We start from the raw sequence: 15,646 nt of genomic DNA, 5'->3' as shown, positions 1-15,646 counted from the left end.
GCCAGGGAGGGGCTCCTGTTTGATCTCCCATTTCAGTGTGCAAATTTGGAGGTGTGCTTCACAGTTTCTTAGGAGGTCTCCAGTGCGGCTGAACCCCAGTTGATGCAGCATTAACCTGTTCATGAGCATATTTATCTTAGGTTTCCACTCTCCTCATTCTCACCATCCCACTCCTTTACAAAGCTTTCTGGGAGCCCCTCTCAAATAAACTACTTCCTCCTAAATCCTTGCCTTAGGAAGACTCCAAACACATGGACTGGAGGAATCAATGATAATGATTGTTGTCAGTTTTCAAAGGGCGCAGGTATGGGTAGTTAACACAGGGACATATAAAGCATAACAGAAGAAAACAAGATTACTAACTACCCGCTGAAGGCATCTAGTAATGCTTCCAGAAAGAAAGCGTGGCACTGTGTGATTTGGAGAGTGTGGTACGGTGTAATCTTGAGGTTGTGATGCAGTGTTATGTGGAGAGTGTGGTACGACGTAATCTGGAGAGGGTGGTACACAGTGATCTGGAGAGTTTGGTATGGTGTGAATTGGAGTGTGTGGTGCGTTGTGATCTTGAGGGTGTGGTACAGTGTGATCTGGAGAGTGTGGTACGGTGTAATCTGGAGAAGATGGTACACTGATCTTGAGGGTGTGGTACGGTGTGATCTTGAGGGTGTGGTACAGCATAGTCTGGAGAAGGTGGTACACTGTGATCTGGAGAGTGTGGCACCGTGTGATTTGGAGAGCTTGGTATAGTATGAATTGGAGAGTTTGGTATGGTATGAATTGGGGAGTTTGGTATGGTGTGAATTGGAGAGTGTGGTACTGTGTGGTCTGGAGGATGTGGTACTGTGTGATCTGAAGAGTTTGGTATGTTGTGAATTGGAGAGTTTGGTATGGTATGAATTGGAGAGTGTGGCACTGTGTGATCTGGAGAGTTTGGTATGGTATGAATTGGAGAGTTTGATATGATGTGAATTGGAGAGTGTGGTACTGTGTGGTCTGGAGGATGTGGTACTGTGTGATCTGAAGAGTTTGGTATGTTGTGAATTGGAGAGTTTGGTATGGTATGAATTGGAGAGTTTGGTATGATGTGAATTGGAGAGTGTGGTACTATGTGGTCTGGAGGATGTGGTACTGTATGATCTGGAGAGTTTGGTATGGTGTGAATTGGAGAGTGTGGTACTGTGTGGTCTGGAGGATGCGGTACTGTGTGATCTGGTGAGTGTTGTATGGTCTGATCTGGAGAGTGTGGCACCGTGTGATCTGGAGAGTTTGGTATGGAGTGAATTGGAGATTATGGTACTGTGTGGTCTGGAGGATGCGGTACTGTGTGATCTGGTGAGTGTTGTACGGTCTGATCTGGAGAGTGTGGTAGTAACTCACCTGGATATTAAAGGATATAAAGGATTTCTGCATAAGGAGGTGGGTGAGGGAAGGGTATTCCGTGGAAGAAACAAGGTTTTGTGTCCATTTCTTCAGCGATGCTTACAAAAGCTATATGTGGATTTGTGGAGCAGGCAAGTTAGGGGGCCCATACACTCGTCTCATGTGGATGCAGAACTCCTCAGGTGGCGTGGCCCTGCCATCAGTTATCTCTGCTCAGCACACTTTCAGGCTGTGCTTCTTGGTCCATATGATGTAGTATTAGTGCTTTTCTTCTACCTCTGAAGACTGTGGCCCTGTGCGATAAGCCTAATATTTGTGTTCCCCAAAATTCTTATGTTGAAATTCTGACCGCCAAGGTGATGGTATTAGGAGGTATGGTGTTTGGGAGGTGATAAGGTCATGAGGGCAGAGCACACGTATATGGGAAAGAGTCCTATGTAAGAGGCCTGAGAGAGATGCCTTTCCCCTTGACCAGGAGAGGACAGTGAGAAGGTGCTGTCTATGAGCCAAAAGACAGGCCCTCACCAGACACCAAATCTACCTTGATCTCAGACTTCAAACCTCCAGAATTTGAGAAGTAAATGCCAGGTTTTCATGAACACTCAGTTTATGGTAGTTTGTTATAGCAGCCCAAATGGACTAAGAACACCCTGTCATCCCTTGTCCTTGCCATGCCATTTGTCATGGTCTGTGGAGTTCCTCCTGAGTGTCCTGAACAGTTGTCCACTGGAGCTTCCTGTATCTCTAGTCTTCTTAAGGCACCTATGAGGTTTCTGCTCAGTGTCTCTGAGTCCTTCTGGGAATGCCAGCTGACTCCTCTGCTTGGACCTGATAGAACACCCTGGGCCCATGACCTATGAGTCTGAGATCTTAGGCTCAAGCTGTTTGTTTCACTCATCTTGTCTATAACAAGCTTTCATCATTGGAGTAAATGACCGGGAAATGTCTTAGGTTACCTAGAGCATATGCAGATGACTGCTTTCCTGCATTCATCCAAATTAATGCCAAAATTCATTCAGCATTTTTTTCTGCTAAAATGAAAGAGAGAAAGAGGAATCAAGAGGAATCAAGGCGGCGAAAGACGGTGATCCTCTATTTTTTTTACCCTTCTGTAACCTCGTATTACCTGGCAGACCACCTGGGCTTCAGATGACTTCAGATCTGACGTGCCTGAGAGATGGGTCTCGTGGTTTTTGCTGTGAAGGAGTCAGCTGAGAGATAGTAGCTTGTGTCTAGGTCAAAACTCTGGAGAGGTGAGAAATCTCACCCCGATCTCATCAGCCTCGCTCTTTTCTTACAGAGGTTCCGAAAACAGAGCAGACTTTTGAAGAGCGCCTGATCCTCAAAGCTTTCTTGCTCAAGTTTGTCAATGCCTACTCCCCCATCTTCTATGTGGCCTTTTTCAAGGGGAGGTGAGTATGATGGTGTCATGAGTAGAAAGGCAATTTTTCACTAAGACTTGGTTCTCTACTGTCAGGACAATAGGGTCAGCCTGTCCCCATTGCCCACTCATCCTCACCCCACTTCCACCTGCCTTCCCATGGAGAAGGAATGCTAGCATGCAATCATTTTGAATTAGCATCTTGAGATTCTGATGACCCTGGCATTTTACAGGGATTTGACTGTAGGCCCTGAAGAGAAAGTTTTGAAAGAATTTGTGTCTCCCAACTTTGAGGATGAGGCAGGAGGGAATTTCACATCTAGCCAGTGACCCTGGATCTTGTAATGCAATTCTGATGCCAACTACCTGGAGTTAATACAGATTTCACAGGTTAAGGACACAGCCCCTCACAAGACTTCCCTCACTTATACACCAGTGGCAAGCTCTGGGGTTCTCAGGCCACTGGCAGTTGTGACCCACTGGCTGTAATTCCAGATTTCTCATTACTCCATCAAATTCAATAATTCACTAGAATGACTCACAGAACTCAGAAATGTGCTATACTTACAACTGAAGTTTTATAGTAATAGAGGGATGTAAATCCAAATCAGCAAATGGGAGAGGCATATAGAACTAGGTTTAGGAGGTTCTTAATCATGAAGCTCCCATGTCCTCAGGATGTGTCACCCTCCTGGCACATTGGAGTGGCATGATTGATAGAATCATTTGCCATGTGAGTGAACTCAATCTCCAATGCCCTTCCCTTTCCCTGAGATTGGGCTAGTATCACATGACTCAAAGCCTCAACCAACATGGTTGATCCTTCTGGCCTGGCTTGCCCACATCCTGAGTAATCTCATTAGCATAAATTTAGGTATAGTCCTAGGGGTCTACCAGGAATAACAAAGATGCTCCTATCACGGGAAATTCCAAGGATTTAGGTGTTCATGCAGGAACCAGGGACAAAGGCCAGTGAAATTCTTTATTATACAATCAGTCTGGATGTAAAATCACTTTGATAAATATTTTTTTATGATCAAGCCAGTTGGCTACCTACAAGGAAATTTCCCAATAGACGTCAACCAACAACACATCAGGAAAGCTTCCCTAGAACTAAAAGCTCGTTAAGCAGGCACTAATAGCACGAGCTGTCATCATCCACACTTGATAATTTCTTACAGAGGTGTTTGTCATCCACACCACAGCCCCCTTCTCAGGACCTCTCCCCTTGGCTGACATGAAATTATAGAAGCAGAGAGACTATCCATATTAAGAAGTATACACTTCATTGGTGCTTTCAATGTAGATTTAGTGGCAATAGCAAGTTACATGCATATGACATTCTAGGCAAGAAAAAAGGATCCTGACCCTTAGATGAACGATGGTATACTAGAAGAGATAGTCTTAGCAATAGCACACTGTAATCTCCAGTAAGTGATTATATCCAGTAAGTGATATCAAAAGAGGTGTAAAGAAAGTGTTGGGGGAACAGTTATGAACGGAGACAACAAGAAGACTTCAGCAAAGGAAAGGCTTACACTCAGCCTTAAATGGATGAGTAGGATCGCAACAGATGAACACGGGGATGACACTGCAGTAGGTAGGATTATTCAGATTGTCTGTCTGGTTCCATGGTGGGCTTGTACCATTTTGCTTCCCCGACCTGCACCATTTTATTATCACCCAATAAAATAGACTCTACTTAGAAGAGGAATGAGACCAGCTTCTTTTATTCCTTTGAATATTTTCAGCAAGAAGTCAAGAATTTTTCTTTTCTGACCCCAGGAATCTCTATTTGCAACTTTAGTCCATCTCACCCTCCCTTTCCTGGGAATGAGAAACTCTTATTAAGGAGTTGCAATCAGAGCTGTGTTCTTGACACTAGTTAGGGAAGAAGGTGTGACGACAGTGCACTTAGAGATAATCCAAACTGCATGGTGTTTAGGCGCGCGCGCGCACACACACACACACACACACACACGCACGCACGCACGCACGCACCAGGCCCAGCTTCATCCTCTGCCCAGCTTATCCCTCTCCTCTGACATTTGACTGGGTTAAGAAGTGAACCCCAGGTGTTACAGGGGGTTACTTGTTGATAACGGTGTGCACTCCTATCCCTGAGTGATCTAGCACTCGCCCTGAACAGTGCTTTCGAAGAGGACAGTGGTGGTGGTATTCCCCTCAGAAGACATGTCCTTGAGCCACCCTTCATGCTTTCTCTTCCCCTAACTCTTCCCACACTGTTTGATTTCAGGTTTGTGGGCAGGCCTGGAAGCTACGTCTATGTATTCGATGGTTACCGCATGGAAGAGGCAAGTACAGCCACTGGTGTTTCATGCCTGGCACCCCAACCCAGCCCCATTCTTATCTCCAGCACAGCATGGCTTCATTTGCGCCCCTACTTCTCAGAGCTCCGCTTGTTCTAACCAGTCCTTTCCTTATCTTCTCCCTGCAGTGCGCTCCAGGGGGCTGTCTCATGGAGCTCTGCATTCAGCTCAGCATCATCATGTTGGGGAAGCAGTTGATCCAGAACAACATCTTTGAGATTGGAGTCCCGTACGTAATGAACTCCTCTAACCTCTCTCCTTGCTGCCAGGGGTTAGCCCAGAAGTGCCAGGCTTTCACCAGGTTATCTATGGCCTTTCCTCTTCTTAGACAGCTTGGTGATTTAATTCTCTGTCAATTTGCTGATAACTTTCCCCATGGGGCAAACCTTGCTTGCCATTCTGATTTGAGATGTTGGAGGCTCAGAAAGATTTACCCTTTGCTTAAGTACACATAACTAGTAAGTAGCAGAGCCAGGAGTCAGATCTCTTGGCTCCCAGAGTACATAATATTTTAATGCTATTTGTCCTCTCAGTGAGTGAGTAAAAAAAACTCGGTATGGTGGATAAATGAATGTGAACGATTGAAATGTAATGGAATCATTTAGGACAATCTCTAAGAAGAAAATGTGGAATACATAATCTTAGGAGGGGAGGGTGGAATAGTTGGTGAAATGCAGAATGAGTTATTATCACGTGGATTCCCCCCTATGCTCCCCAGGGTTTTATGAAAATGTCGTAGAACTTCTTTCAGTCAGGTTTTGCATTGAGATAGTCACGAAAATAAACTCAGACTCACTTTGTACTGGACCTAAAAGAAGGAAGGATGGAGCAAGCTAAACTATGCTTACAGGTCAAAGAAAAATGTAACCCCCTCTGCCTTTCCTTCCTATTGCCTTGTGGTTTGGAAGAAGAGTCTGTTTCAGGGGATGCTTTTAGGCAGTCCAGCATCAGAGAGCTAGGGAATGACAGAGATGCCCAGGGGTAACTGAGAGGCTGGGCCAGGCCTGCTTAGGAGGATAGATGGACAGCTTGTTCCAGGCCCAGGGTTCTTTGTAAACCACTTTAAAGATGACCATTCTGGGATGGATGTAATCGTCAGACAGTACCCATAAGATTCTGTGACACACTTTCATCTGCTTAGAGATACATTAATTGTTTGGGAAGTCATCCAATAATGAACCTTTTAAAATCCCTTTCTTTCCAAATATATTTCTTCGTGTTTGCCCAGGGTTCTTAGCTGCAGCTATTGGAATTCAGTGTGGCTACTTTAAGCAACAAAGGCATTTGTTTCAGAACAAAGTGACTGACAGAGAATGCTGTATTCTTTAAAGGCCAGAGAGTAGGCGCTGAGCTACATAACCAGGAATAACACTGTTTACACTGCAGGGGGACTTGCAGGGGATACCACTGTCTCTAGCTCATGGCTCATACTGCTAAGACAGTAAAAGAAAAACGTAGATGAAACGGCCCTTGTCTTCCCAGAGCTTAACTTTTTAGTCTGGGAGACAAAATAGACTGCATATAACTGCATATTCTGTGTGTGAATTCAGAATCCAGAATAAGTAAAGGTCAGATGTTTGGGAGCAGTCAAAGAAGCCTTCAAAAGCAGAGAGGTTTCTGGCCAGGTGCGGTGGCTCACCCCTGTAATCCCAGCACTTTGGGAGGCCGAGGTGGGTGGATCACGAGGTCAGGAGTTCAAGACCAGCCTGACCAATATGGTGAAATTCCATCCATCTCTATTAAAAAAAAATACAAAAATTAGCCGGGCGTGGTGGTGTGTGCCTGTAGTCCCAGCTACTCAGGAGGCTGAGGCAGGAGAATTGCTTGAACCCAGGAGGCGGAGGTTGCAGTGAGCCGAGATCATGCCACTGTACTCCAGCCTAGCAACAGAGCAAGACTCTGTCTCAAAAAATAAAAAATTAAAAATTAAAAATAAATACATAAATACATAAATAAATGAAAAACAGAGAGGTTTCTTCCAGGGTGTGTCTTCCAGGTTTCTTCCAGACTGCCACCATCATATGTTATAAGATGGATTGCCATCCTTTTCTTTAAAGAAATAATTTCCCTTAGACGTACGTGTGTGTGTGTGTGTGTGTGTGTGTGTGTGTGTGTGTGTGTGTGTGTGTGTGTGTGTGTGTGTGTGTGTCTGTATGGGCAACTCTGATAGGCTTGGCCAGCTGGGCCCTGAACATGATAGGTTGGGCCTTTTCCATGTTATATCTATAAATATATTTAAATATATATTTACATAAATATATTTAAATTTATATATTTAAATATCAATGCATATATTTATACATAAATGTATATATACATTTTATAAAATACACCTATGTTTCAGATAGATATAAATTTATATACAAATTTTTATATGTGTAAAACATATATATATATATAACTTTTCTAAACAAACAACAGACTGATTCTGGTTTTATCACAACCACCTATGACCCAGTTGGTGCTATAGGTGGAGAAGGTAAGGCCCAATGAGCTGGCAGTTCTTTGACCAGGGTCTTGGGGCATGTCAGGGACCTGGCAAGGGCAAAAACCCAGAATCTCCCTCAATCTATGGAAAGACTATGGAGTCCTAGGTTCTTGGGCTGAATGGAACCACGAGAGGATGTATATCCCAATCCCCCATTCCATGTAAAATTATACTAGAGCCACCTGCTCCCTTGGTCCCCAGAGAAAGCTCCCTTTTGGTCTTCCTCAAAAATACATTTGTAGAGCTAAAGTTATAATGGAGACAATTTAATTTACCTGGAAAGAATATCATTTTTAATGAAATCCCTGCTTCAAGGAATGAGAATCCACAACATTCCCTTCTAACACTGGGTGATCTAAGCACGCAGGGTGCTTTTCTGACCTTGTACTGGGATAGCCTCAGAGGGCACTTGGGCACGTGTTTTCTTTGGGGAGGATTGGCGGGATCATGGGATCATTGGTGTCTGGGTGCCTCACTCCACCTCCTTGCCTAAGCCAGCCTCTAGTCACCAGTCAGGAAGTCAGCAACTCTGAGAAACTGAGCCTCTGAAGCTGTGTCCCGCTCCCTGCTTTCTGGCAGAAAGTCCCTCAGTGGTAAAGTCAAGCAAAGCTAGATGATGCTTGTTCTTGTTCCAGGCAGATGACACTTGTTCTCTCTGAGCTTACCATCTTAGAGAGACATCATTTGTTATGGAAAAACATCCCGAGAATATGCAGGCGGTACCAAAGCCACATCTGGCCCCTTTGAAACCATGAGGCCAACCTCTCCACAACTACAAAGAAAAGTCTTCGTCCCCATTCAAACATCTGGGAAAAACACCAGCCTTCCCAGTACATTGTTATTTTGCTCTGAGCAGAATTATTTACAGCTTGTGGGCATGGAATGCCCATTTTTTCATCCCTGGTCATCTGGTCTACCACTTAGCCCATTTTCTCTGGACCCAGAAAGCTTTCATAGAATACAAGAGAGGCAAAATCTCAGGCGTGTGTTTGGACAACACATTGGTATGTCCCCATCCCCCAACTCCATCCACTCCATAACAGGTGAAAATAATGCATGGCGTATGCCTTGAAGGCTAAATTTTCTTGTATATGATTGACGTGTGCTTAAAACTTTGTATGTTTTAAAATGTACCACCCTTTAAACAATGGCAATTGCACAGTAACTCATAAAGCCATGGGCAAGCTGCTTCTCTGAGTCTAACTGTCCTCATCTCTTGATGAATGTGGTAGCATTAAAATCACATGTAAGGTGTCTTCAAGCTCTAGTGCCCTCTGAACTTCTCTCTAATGAGCAAAGCTGGTCACTGCTGATTCCAAATACAAGCCACTCCTCTTTCAAAAGATGTTTCCTTTCCATTTCTACTCTGCCAGAGGATGTATACAACATAATTATGTAGTTAAATTCAAAGATGTAGAACGAAAATTCTTTTACCAAATCTTAGGGTCTTTTATCTCCAAAGTTCTTTATAATTTGTATAATTATGAAGGTTGCATTTTGAGTTTGGTCATATAAGATCACTATGATTATGATTACTGGATCTTCCACTCTCAATAAATCAGACTTCTTCAATTCAGCCTTGAAGTACCTGGCATGGATGACACAGATGCAACATAAACAAGAAAAGAAGTCTTTCATAGTCAGAAGAGAAATGATGATTGAGCCTGCCAGTGAGGAAGGAGTCGTGTAAATTATAAAAATTAGACCCAGTAGTTTTTAACACATCTGTAGGGCAAAGATTTGGTGGCCTAACACAGTGGTCCCTAACCCTTTTGGCACAGGGGACAGGTTTCCTGGAAGACAGTTTTTCCATGGACTGGAGGGGTGGGGTGTTATTTCAGGATGATTCAAGTGCATTACATTTATTGTACACTTTATTTCTATTATTATTACATTGTAATATATAATGAAATAATTTTACAACTCACCGTCATGTAGAATCAGTGGGAGCCCTGAGCTTGTTTTCCTGCAGCTAGACGGTCCCATCTGGGGGTGATGGGAGACAGTGACAGATCATCAGGCATTAGATTCTCACAAGGAGCTCCCAGCCTAGATCCCTCACATGCGTAATTCACAATAGGGTTCACCCTCCTATGAGAATCGAATGCCACCACTGATCTGACAAGAGGCGGAGCTCAGGTGTTCATGAGTGATGGGGAGTGACTGTAAATACAGATGAAGCTTCGCTCGCTCGCCTGCTGCTGTGTGGCCCAGTTCCTAACAGGCCAAGGACCGGTACTGGTCTGTGGCCCGGGGATTGAGGATCCCTGGCCTACTAGATCTGGGTTTAAATCCAGACTTTACAATATACTCATTGTGTGACCTTGGCAAAGTTATTCTAGAAAGATTTCCATCTAACTTAAAAAAAAAGTTTTTACATTTAAACAAAACTAAACTAAAAACCAGCTTGGATAAATGCTGAGCTATCTAGAAAACATAAAATGTGGACATCTGAGGAAAAAAGAACCATTCTTGGGGTTTCCAGGTGACCAGCATTTTACTGTGTGGCAAAGGCTTTTATGTTTAAAACTGATGCTTTGGAAGCGTTGCCTCTCCAGGGGGTGAAACCGGAGAGAACAACTCAGGGACAGTCGTTTTCTCTTCTGTTCCTGGCTCAGTGGCTTTTAGTGGGCAGTAAAGCTCTTACGTACCTTCAGAGTCCACATAGAATTCTTTCCCCAAGGGAGATACATATTCATTCTAAAGGCCAGTTTTGTTTTTTTAAAAAAAAACACACACACAGAAAAAAACAGAGGCAAGTCTGGGGAGTTAGATGGGTGACTGTGCTGCATAAGAATATTTGGGAATAGCTGGTCGCGGTGGCTCAAGCCTGTAATCCCAGCACTTTGGGAGGCCGAGACGGGCGGATCACGAGGTCAGGAGATCGAGACCATCCTGGCTAACACGGTGAAACCCCATCTCTACTAAAAAATACAAAAAACTAGCAGGGCGAGGTGGCGGGCGCCTGTAGTCCCAGCTACCTGGGAGGCTGAGGCAGGAGAATGGCGTAAACCCGGGAGGCGGAGCTTGCAGTGAGCTGAGATCTGGCCACTGCACTCCAGCCTGGGCGACAGAGCGAGACTCTGTCTCAAAAAAAAAAAAAAAAAAGAATATAAAAATGTAGTAAGACTTTACAATTAAAAGATTTATCATCTTAGTTGATCCTTTACTTCTGAAAGCAATTTTCTAAGATTCTTCCAAAGAAAATTTTTAAATGTTTAAGAGTGTCTAAATTGTCCCTTATTAGTAGGCCAGGTAGTCAGCTATAATTTTTCTATCTCCCTGAGGTTGCAGCATTCTCATTAGATTCTGTATGTGCGTGTGCACAAACATGCGTGTGTGTGTGCATGTATGTGTACTGAAAAAAATAACATCATTTTGATGGCCTTGAGAATCTTACAGTCTAGCAGGCTTCTTGAATTAGAACATTGCTTCCCACTCTTCGGTCATTTTTGAATCAACTTTTGAATTTCCCCAGATTATCTATGGAAACAGCTACTTACGTATTAGTTTCCTCCAAACCAACTTGCTTTTTAATTAAAATCCTAACATTTCTGAAATTGGAAAACTAACACCATCAGTCTCCATAAGGAGGAAATAATGTGAAAAGCAATACAACAAAAACACACCATTATTATTAAACAATCAAGGACATTCTTTCCTCTCCAAGGCTTTTAGACTAAGATCTGCCTTCTCTTTGTGAAAAATGAAAGTACAAGCCTTGGGCGTTGTCAAAGGCAGACCAGTTTCAGGCCAAAGGTATTTTTCTTAATGGTAATGAGAGAGACTGAACAAGAGCAGCAAAGGAAATAACTAAATAACTCCTTCCCAAGGGGCTCTAATGAGATGCAAGGCCAAGTGCAGGATCTTCCGAAGGGTCATACGCCACCTCTACTTCTGGCAGGTGTCCCGGACTGGACCACTGTGGAAGCCATGCTCTGTGTCCAGGTATCTTCCATCAGGCAGCAGCTGCCCCCACTATTGCTAGGCCTGGCTCAGAGACCCTGGAGGTGGAAAACAAAATGCTTCAAAGCGAGGCAGTAAAATGGGGTCACTGAGCACTTGAAAGGCAGCTCTGTGACTAATGCCATGATAGTAGAGAAAACTTGGTTGCGTGATCTGGCTTTGGACGGTCCCCGCTCACACATCCCCAGGCTCTTGGGGCCTGACACAGTTGTGGCAGATGCTTCCCAGAGAGGATCGGATGGTTTTAAACACTATGGGCCCCGGTATGATGTTCATATGCGTCTCCTTCTGAGATTACTTATACATGGCGAGCAGCATGGCTGAATCTGATCTTGTGGCATTTATTACCTGAATCCATGGATGGGAATTTCCCTCCTCCCCTCCCTACACCATGCCTTTCCCATATATGTTCATGCAAGATAGACTTCGGGTCCAAACTGCATAGTGCCCCCGGAACACATGCCCCACCACAGCCCAACTCCTTGCTGTAATTCCATCCCAAATTGAGCTCCGGTCCACACTGAAGCAAAATTGGAAACAGGCTTCTTCTCATGCAGAGAGATGGGTTTTTGGTGAAAGGGTAAATGCCACCTTTTTCATGTGCCACGTTCTTTCCTGGGCATGCTTTGAGACAGAGCAGATAGACAGATCAATACTTCCACGGTCAAAATGTCTTGCCATCCCTATTCTGACTAAAAGCTCCAGATCATATCCAAAAATAACTGTTAAATATACCCCTGGACACAGCTAGTAAAATTTCATAAACTTTCTGCTTTCTTTTTGTAAATGTGATAAATGTTATATTTCCAGACATAAAACAGTCTCTCTTTAAAGCCGTCACAGGAGGGAGGTCTGTGTTCTCCTCAAATACAGTGGAATCTGGCCAGAAATCAGAAGTGTAAGGAACAAATTTGAACCTTGCCAGGTATCAGGAAAAGGAATAGGAATACATAGCTTAGAGGTTGATGTGTTCCTCATCTTTGGTCATTTAGGGCTAAGTTCTGCTTCTTTATTTAATGAGGTTAAAGATCTGTGGAGTCAGGTCTGTAGGGACCGGTCTGGGGCCCAGATTCCTGCTGCAGGGAGGCCTAAGGTGTGACGGACACTCACCATGGTCCTGGGGTGACTCTATGGGGCACAGGCAGAGGGAAAGCTCTGAGCCTTCTGGAAAGAGTTTCTGAGACTTGTCATTAAAAAGGGACGGAAAAATAGCAAATAAAAAAAAAAAAGAAAAGCAAGGGGGTAACATCAAAGGAGTTATTTTAATGAGTGAGTGCATCATACGGTTGGAATCATAATCTGAAGTTTTCCAAAAGCCCATCTGTATGTTATACAACTTCCAGGATTCCTGTTAAATTCTGCTCCGGAGGGATTTTCTTTATTATTATTTTTTAATGGTCACTGAGATATCCAGGAGGAAATCTGGGAGTGATAAATTCACAGGACTATTTGTGGATATTTTCCCCCACATTCGTTTTGACCTACCCACACTCGATAGGACTTTGACCACAAAGCCCCTCCCATAGCCCGTGTGTCTTCCCTTGCCTTCGCCACACAGTCTTGCAGTCGGCCTTCTGTTCCCATGGCTCTCCTTCCTTGTCCTTTGAAGACTCCTTTCCCTCTACCCCATCCCATAAGGCTACTCAGGGATGTCAGAAAAATCCCATTTTCTGACATACGCTCTATCCATAGTTGGCATTGCTCATCCCTAGGGCTTCTGCCGCTCTCTCCACGACAATTCTCAGATCTCCATCAGTCCCAGATTGTCCCAGGGCTCTAGGCACAGACATGCAGTTGCCTACTGGACATGTCTACTTAGTTGTCTCGTGGGTTTCTCCACTTAGACATGGCAAGAACAACTCCCCCCCCCACCTTGTCCTCATCAAAACTGTCTCTTACATTGTGTTCTCTATCATAGCAATCGGTGCCACCATCCACACACATGCCCTAAGACCCTGAGAATCATCACCGATTCCTCGTTGTCCTTCCCTTTCTGTGTACAATCCACCATCCACTTTTTAATTCTACCTCTTATGCATGTCTCAAATGTCTACTTCCCTTCATGTCCGTTGCTATCACCCCAGACTCTGCTACCATAATCTCTCGCCTAAACCACTGCATAATATGGTGTACAAGGCCTTTGATGCCATGAGCCTACACTACCTTTCAAGACACCTTTCATCATTTTCTCGATTGTACTCTATGCTCCAAGCATTTTACATTCCCTTCAGTCCTTTCTATGAGCCATTTTCACATTTGCCTTAGGCCGTTGCATAAATAATTCCCCCTGCCTAGAATAACCTCTTCATCCCTCACACTCTCTCCACCTTTCTCGTTCTTCTTCTACCATCTTTCATTATTTAGTCTTAAATAATAAGACTAAATTATTTAATAAATTAATTTAAATAATTAAATTAGTTTACACATCTCTTCCTCAAAGAGAACATCGCTGCCTTAGGCCAGCTTAGGACTTTCTATTTTATGTTCTCGTAATCACCTAAACTTCTGCCTTTATAACACACTTATATTGGTCACTCTTGTTTAAATGTCCCTATTGCCAGTGAGATTACTTCATCAAACACATCACATGTATTATTAGTCACATTTTTTTTTCCTGTAGATGATTTCTAGGAATCCTCTGTTCTCCTATACAAACCAGAGCTGCCCATTTGCTAAACCTTCTATAGAGCTATCAATCTGAGTTAGCTTCAATACCTTCTTTCTTTGGTGGGGTTTCTGTTTGCTGGATTCTGTATGTTTTCTTTGTTGCTTGGTTGGTGAAATTCATCCTCCAGGAACTTCATGAGAACGGATGCACGCATAGAAAGTTAATTTTTTTGAAACCTTGCATACTTAAAAGTGTCTTTAGTCTGTCTTTGACTTTCATGTATACTTTGGCTGTGTATAGGAGTCTATGCTGAAAATTATTTGCCTTCTGAATGTAAATACATCTCTGCAGAGTCTTCTAGTATCAAGGCTGATCTGGAGAATTGTAACCTATTTTTGATTCCCGATTATTTGTAGAGGATCTATGTTTGTTTCTCTGGATCTGGAAGCTTTTAGAATCCCTTTCATCATTCCTAGAGTTCTGAAATCTCATGACGATATGTTATGCTGGAGGCTTTTTTTTCACCATTGTGCTGAGTGGGTGCTTCCAATCAGAAAATGCACATCCTTCACCTCTGGGACATTTTCGTATATTTCTTTTGTATTTTCTTCCCCACTGTTTTCTCTGTCTTCTCTTTCTGATTAAGTGTTGGAGTTTCAGGCTGGGTGTGGTGGTTCATGCTTGTAATCCTTGTACTTTGGGAGGCCCAAGTGGGTGGATCACCCGAGCCCAGGAATTCAAGACCAGCATGGGCAACATGGTGAAACCCTGTCTCTACTAAAAATTCAAAAAATATTAGCTGGGCCTGGTGGTGCATGCTTATAGTCCTAGCTACTCGGGAGGCTGAGGTGGGAGGATAGCTTGAGCCTGGGGGACAGAGGTTGCAGTGAGCCTTGATCACACCGCTGTACCCCATCTTGGGCTATGATCAAGAAAAAAAGGAGTTCCTAGATCAATTAATTTTTTAATATTTTCTGTCCTATTGTCCATTTCTATGTCTGTTGTAGTTTTTTTTTTCTGAGAGATTGTATTGATTTTTATCTTTCTGTCATTTTATTGAATTTATTTTGGATCTAGGTTTTTATTGGTTCATTTTTCTCTTCAGAATAAACTTTTTGCTCCTGTTGGTATTGGGAAGTCCTAGGCAACATGCGTACAGAGACATTGGGGTCTACTGTTCCTTAAGCAGAGCTTTGACCAGTCACCACTCCCTGCCTTGGGGGTACCTGGTGCGTCCAACTCCTGAGCCTTTCTGAGATTTTTATAGTATGAGTTGGCTTGTTTCTCTCTACCATCTTCCACTGTGAACAGTTGATAGCAGCCACACAGCTTTGCTGACTCCATCGTACACTGTCCATCTTCCAAGATATTCATCAACATTCCTCACACACTACTATATTCATGACTATTTTCATTAACCTGTGGTTTTATACATTTTTAAAAATTCATTCATTGTTATTTTAGTGGCATTTCAGAAGTGGATAAATATATGT

General features: G+C 43.4%; 1 protein-coding gene across 5 annotated transcripts in view; it reads left to right on the top strand.

Annotated features, from left to right (window-relative positions):
- Positions 1 to 15,646, top strand: part of ANO2 (anoctamin 2) — a 393,019-nt gene that overhangs the window by 325,403 nt on the left and 51,970 nt on the right. For all 5 annotated transcript variants that reach the window (XM_077953328.1, XM_077953330.1, XM_028829182.2 and 2 more), the window contains 3 exons: positions 2,681 to 2,792; positions 5,019 to 5,076; positions 5,220 to 5,320. In XM_077953328.1, the coding sequence (XP_077809454.1) occupies positions 2,681 to 2,792; positions 5,019 to 5,076; positions 5,220 to 5,320 (271 nt within the window). The remainder of the gene's footprint in view (positions 1 to 2,680; positions 2,793 to 5,018; positions 5,077 to 5,219; positions 5,321 to 15,646) is intronic.

Source organism: Macaca mulatta, chromosome 11 (assembly GCF_049350105.2).
Source record: "Macaca mulatta isolate MMU2019108-1 chromosome 11, T2T-MMU8v2.0, whole genome shotgun sequence".
NCBI classification, from domain to species: Eukaryota; Metazoa; Chordata; class Mammalia; order Primates; family Cercopithecidae; genus Macaca; species Macaca mulatta.
Note: the sequence above shows the minus strand (reverse complement) of the source record. Positions and strands in the feature narration are given on the sequence as shown.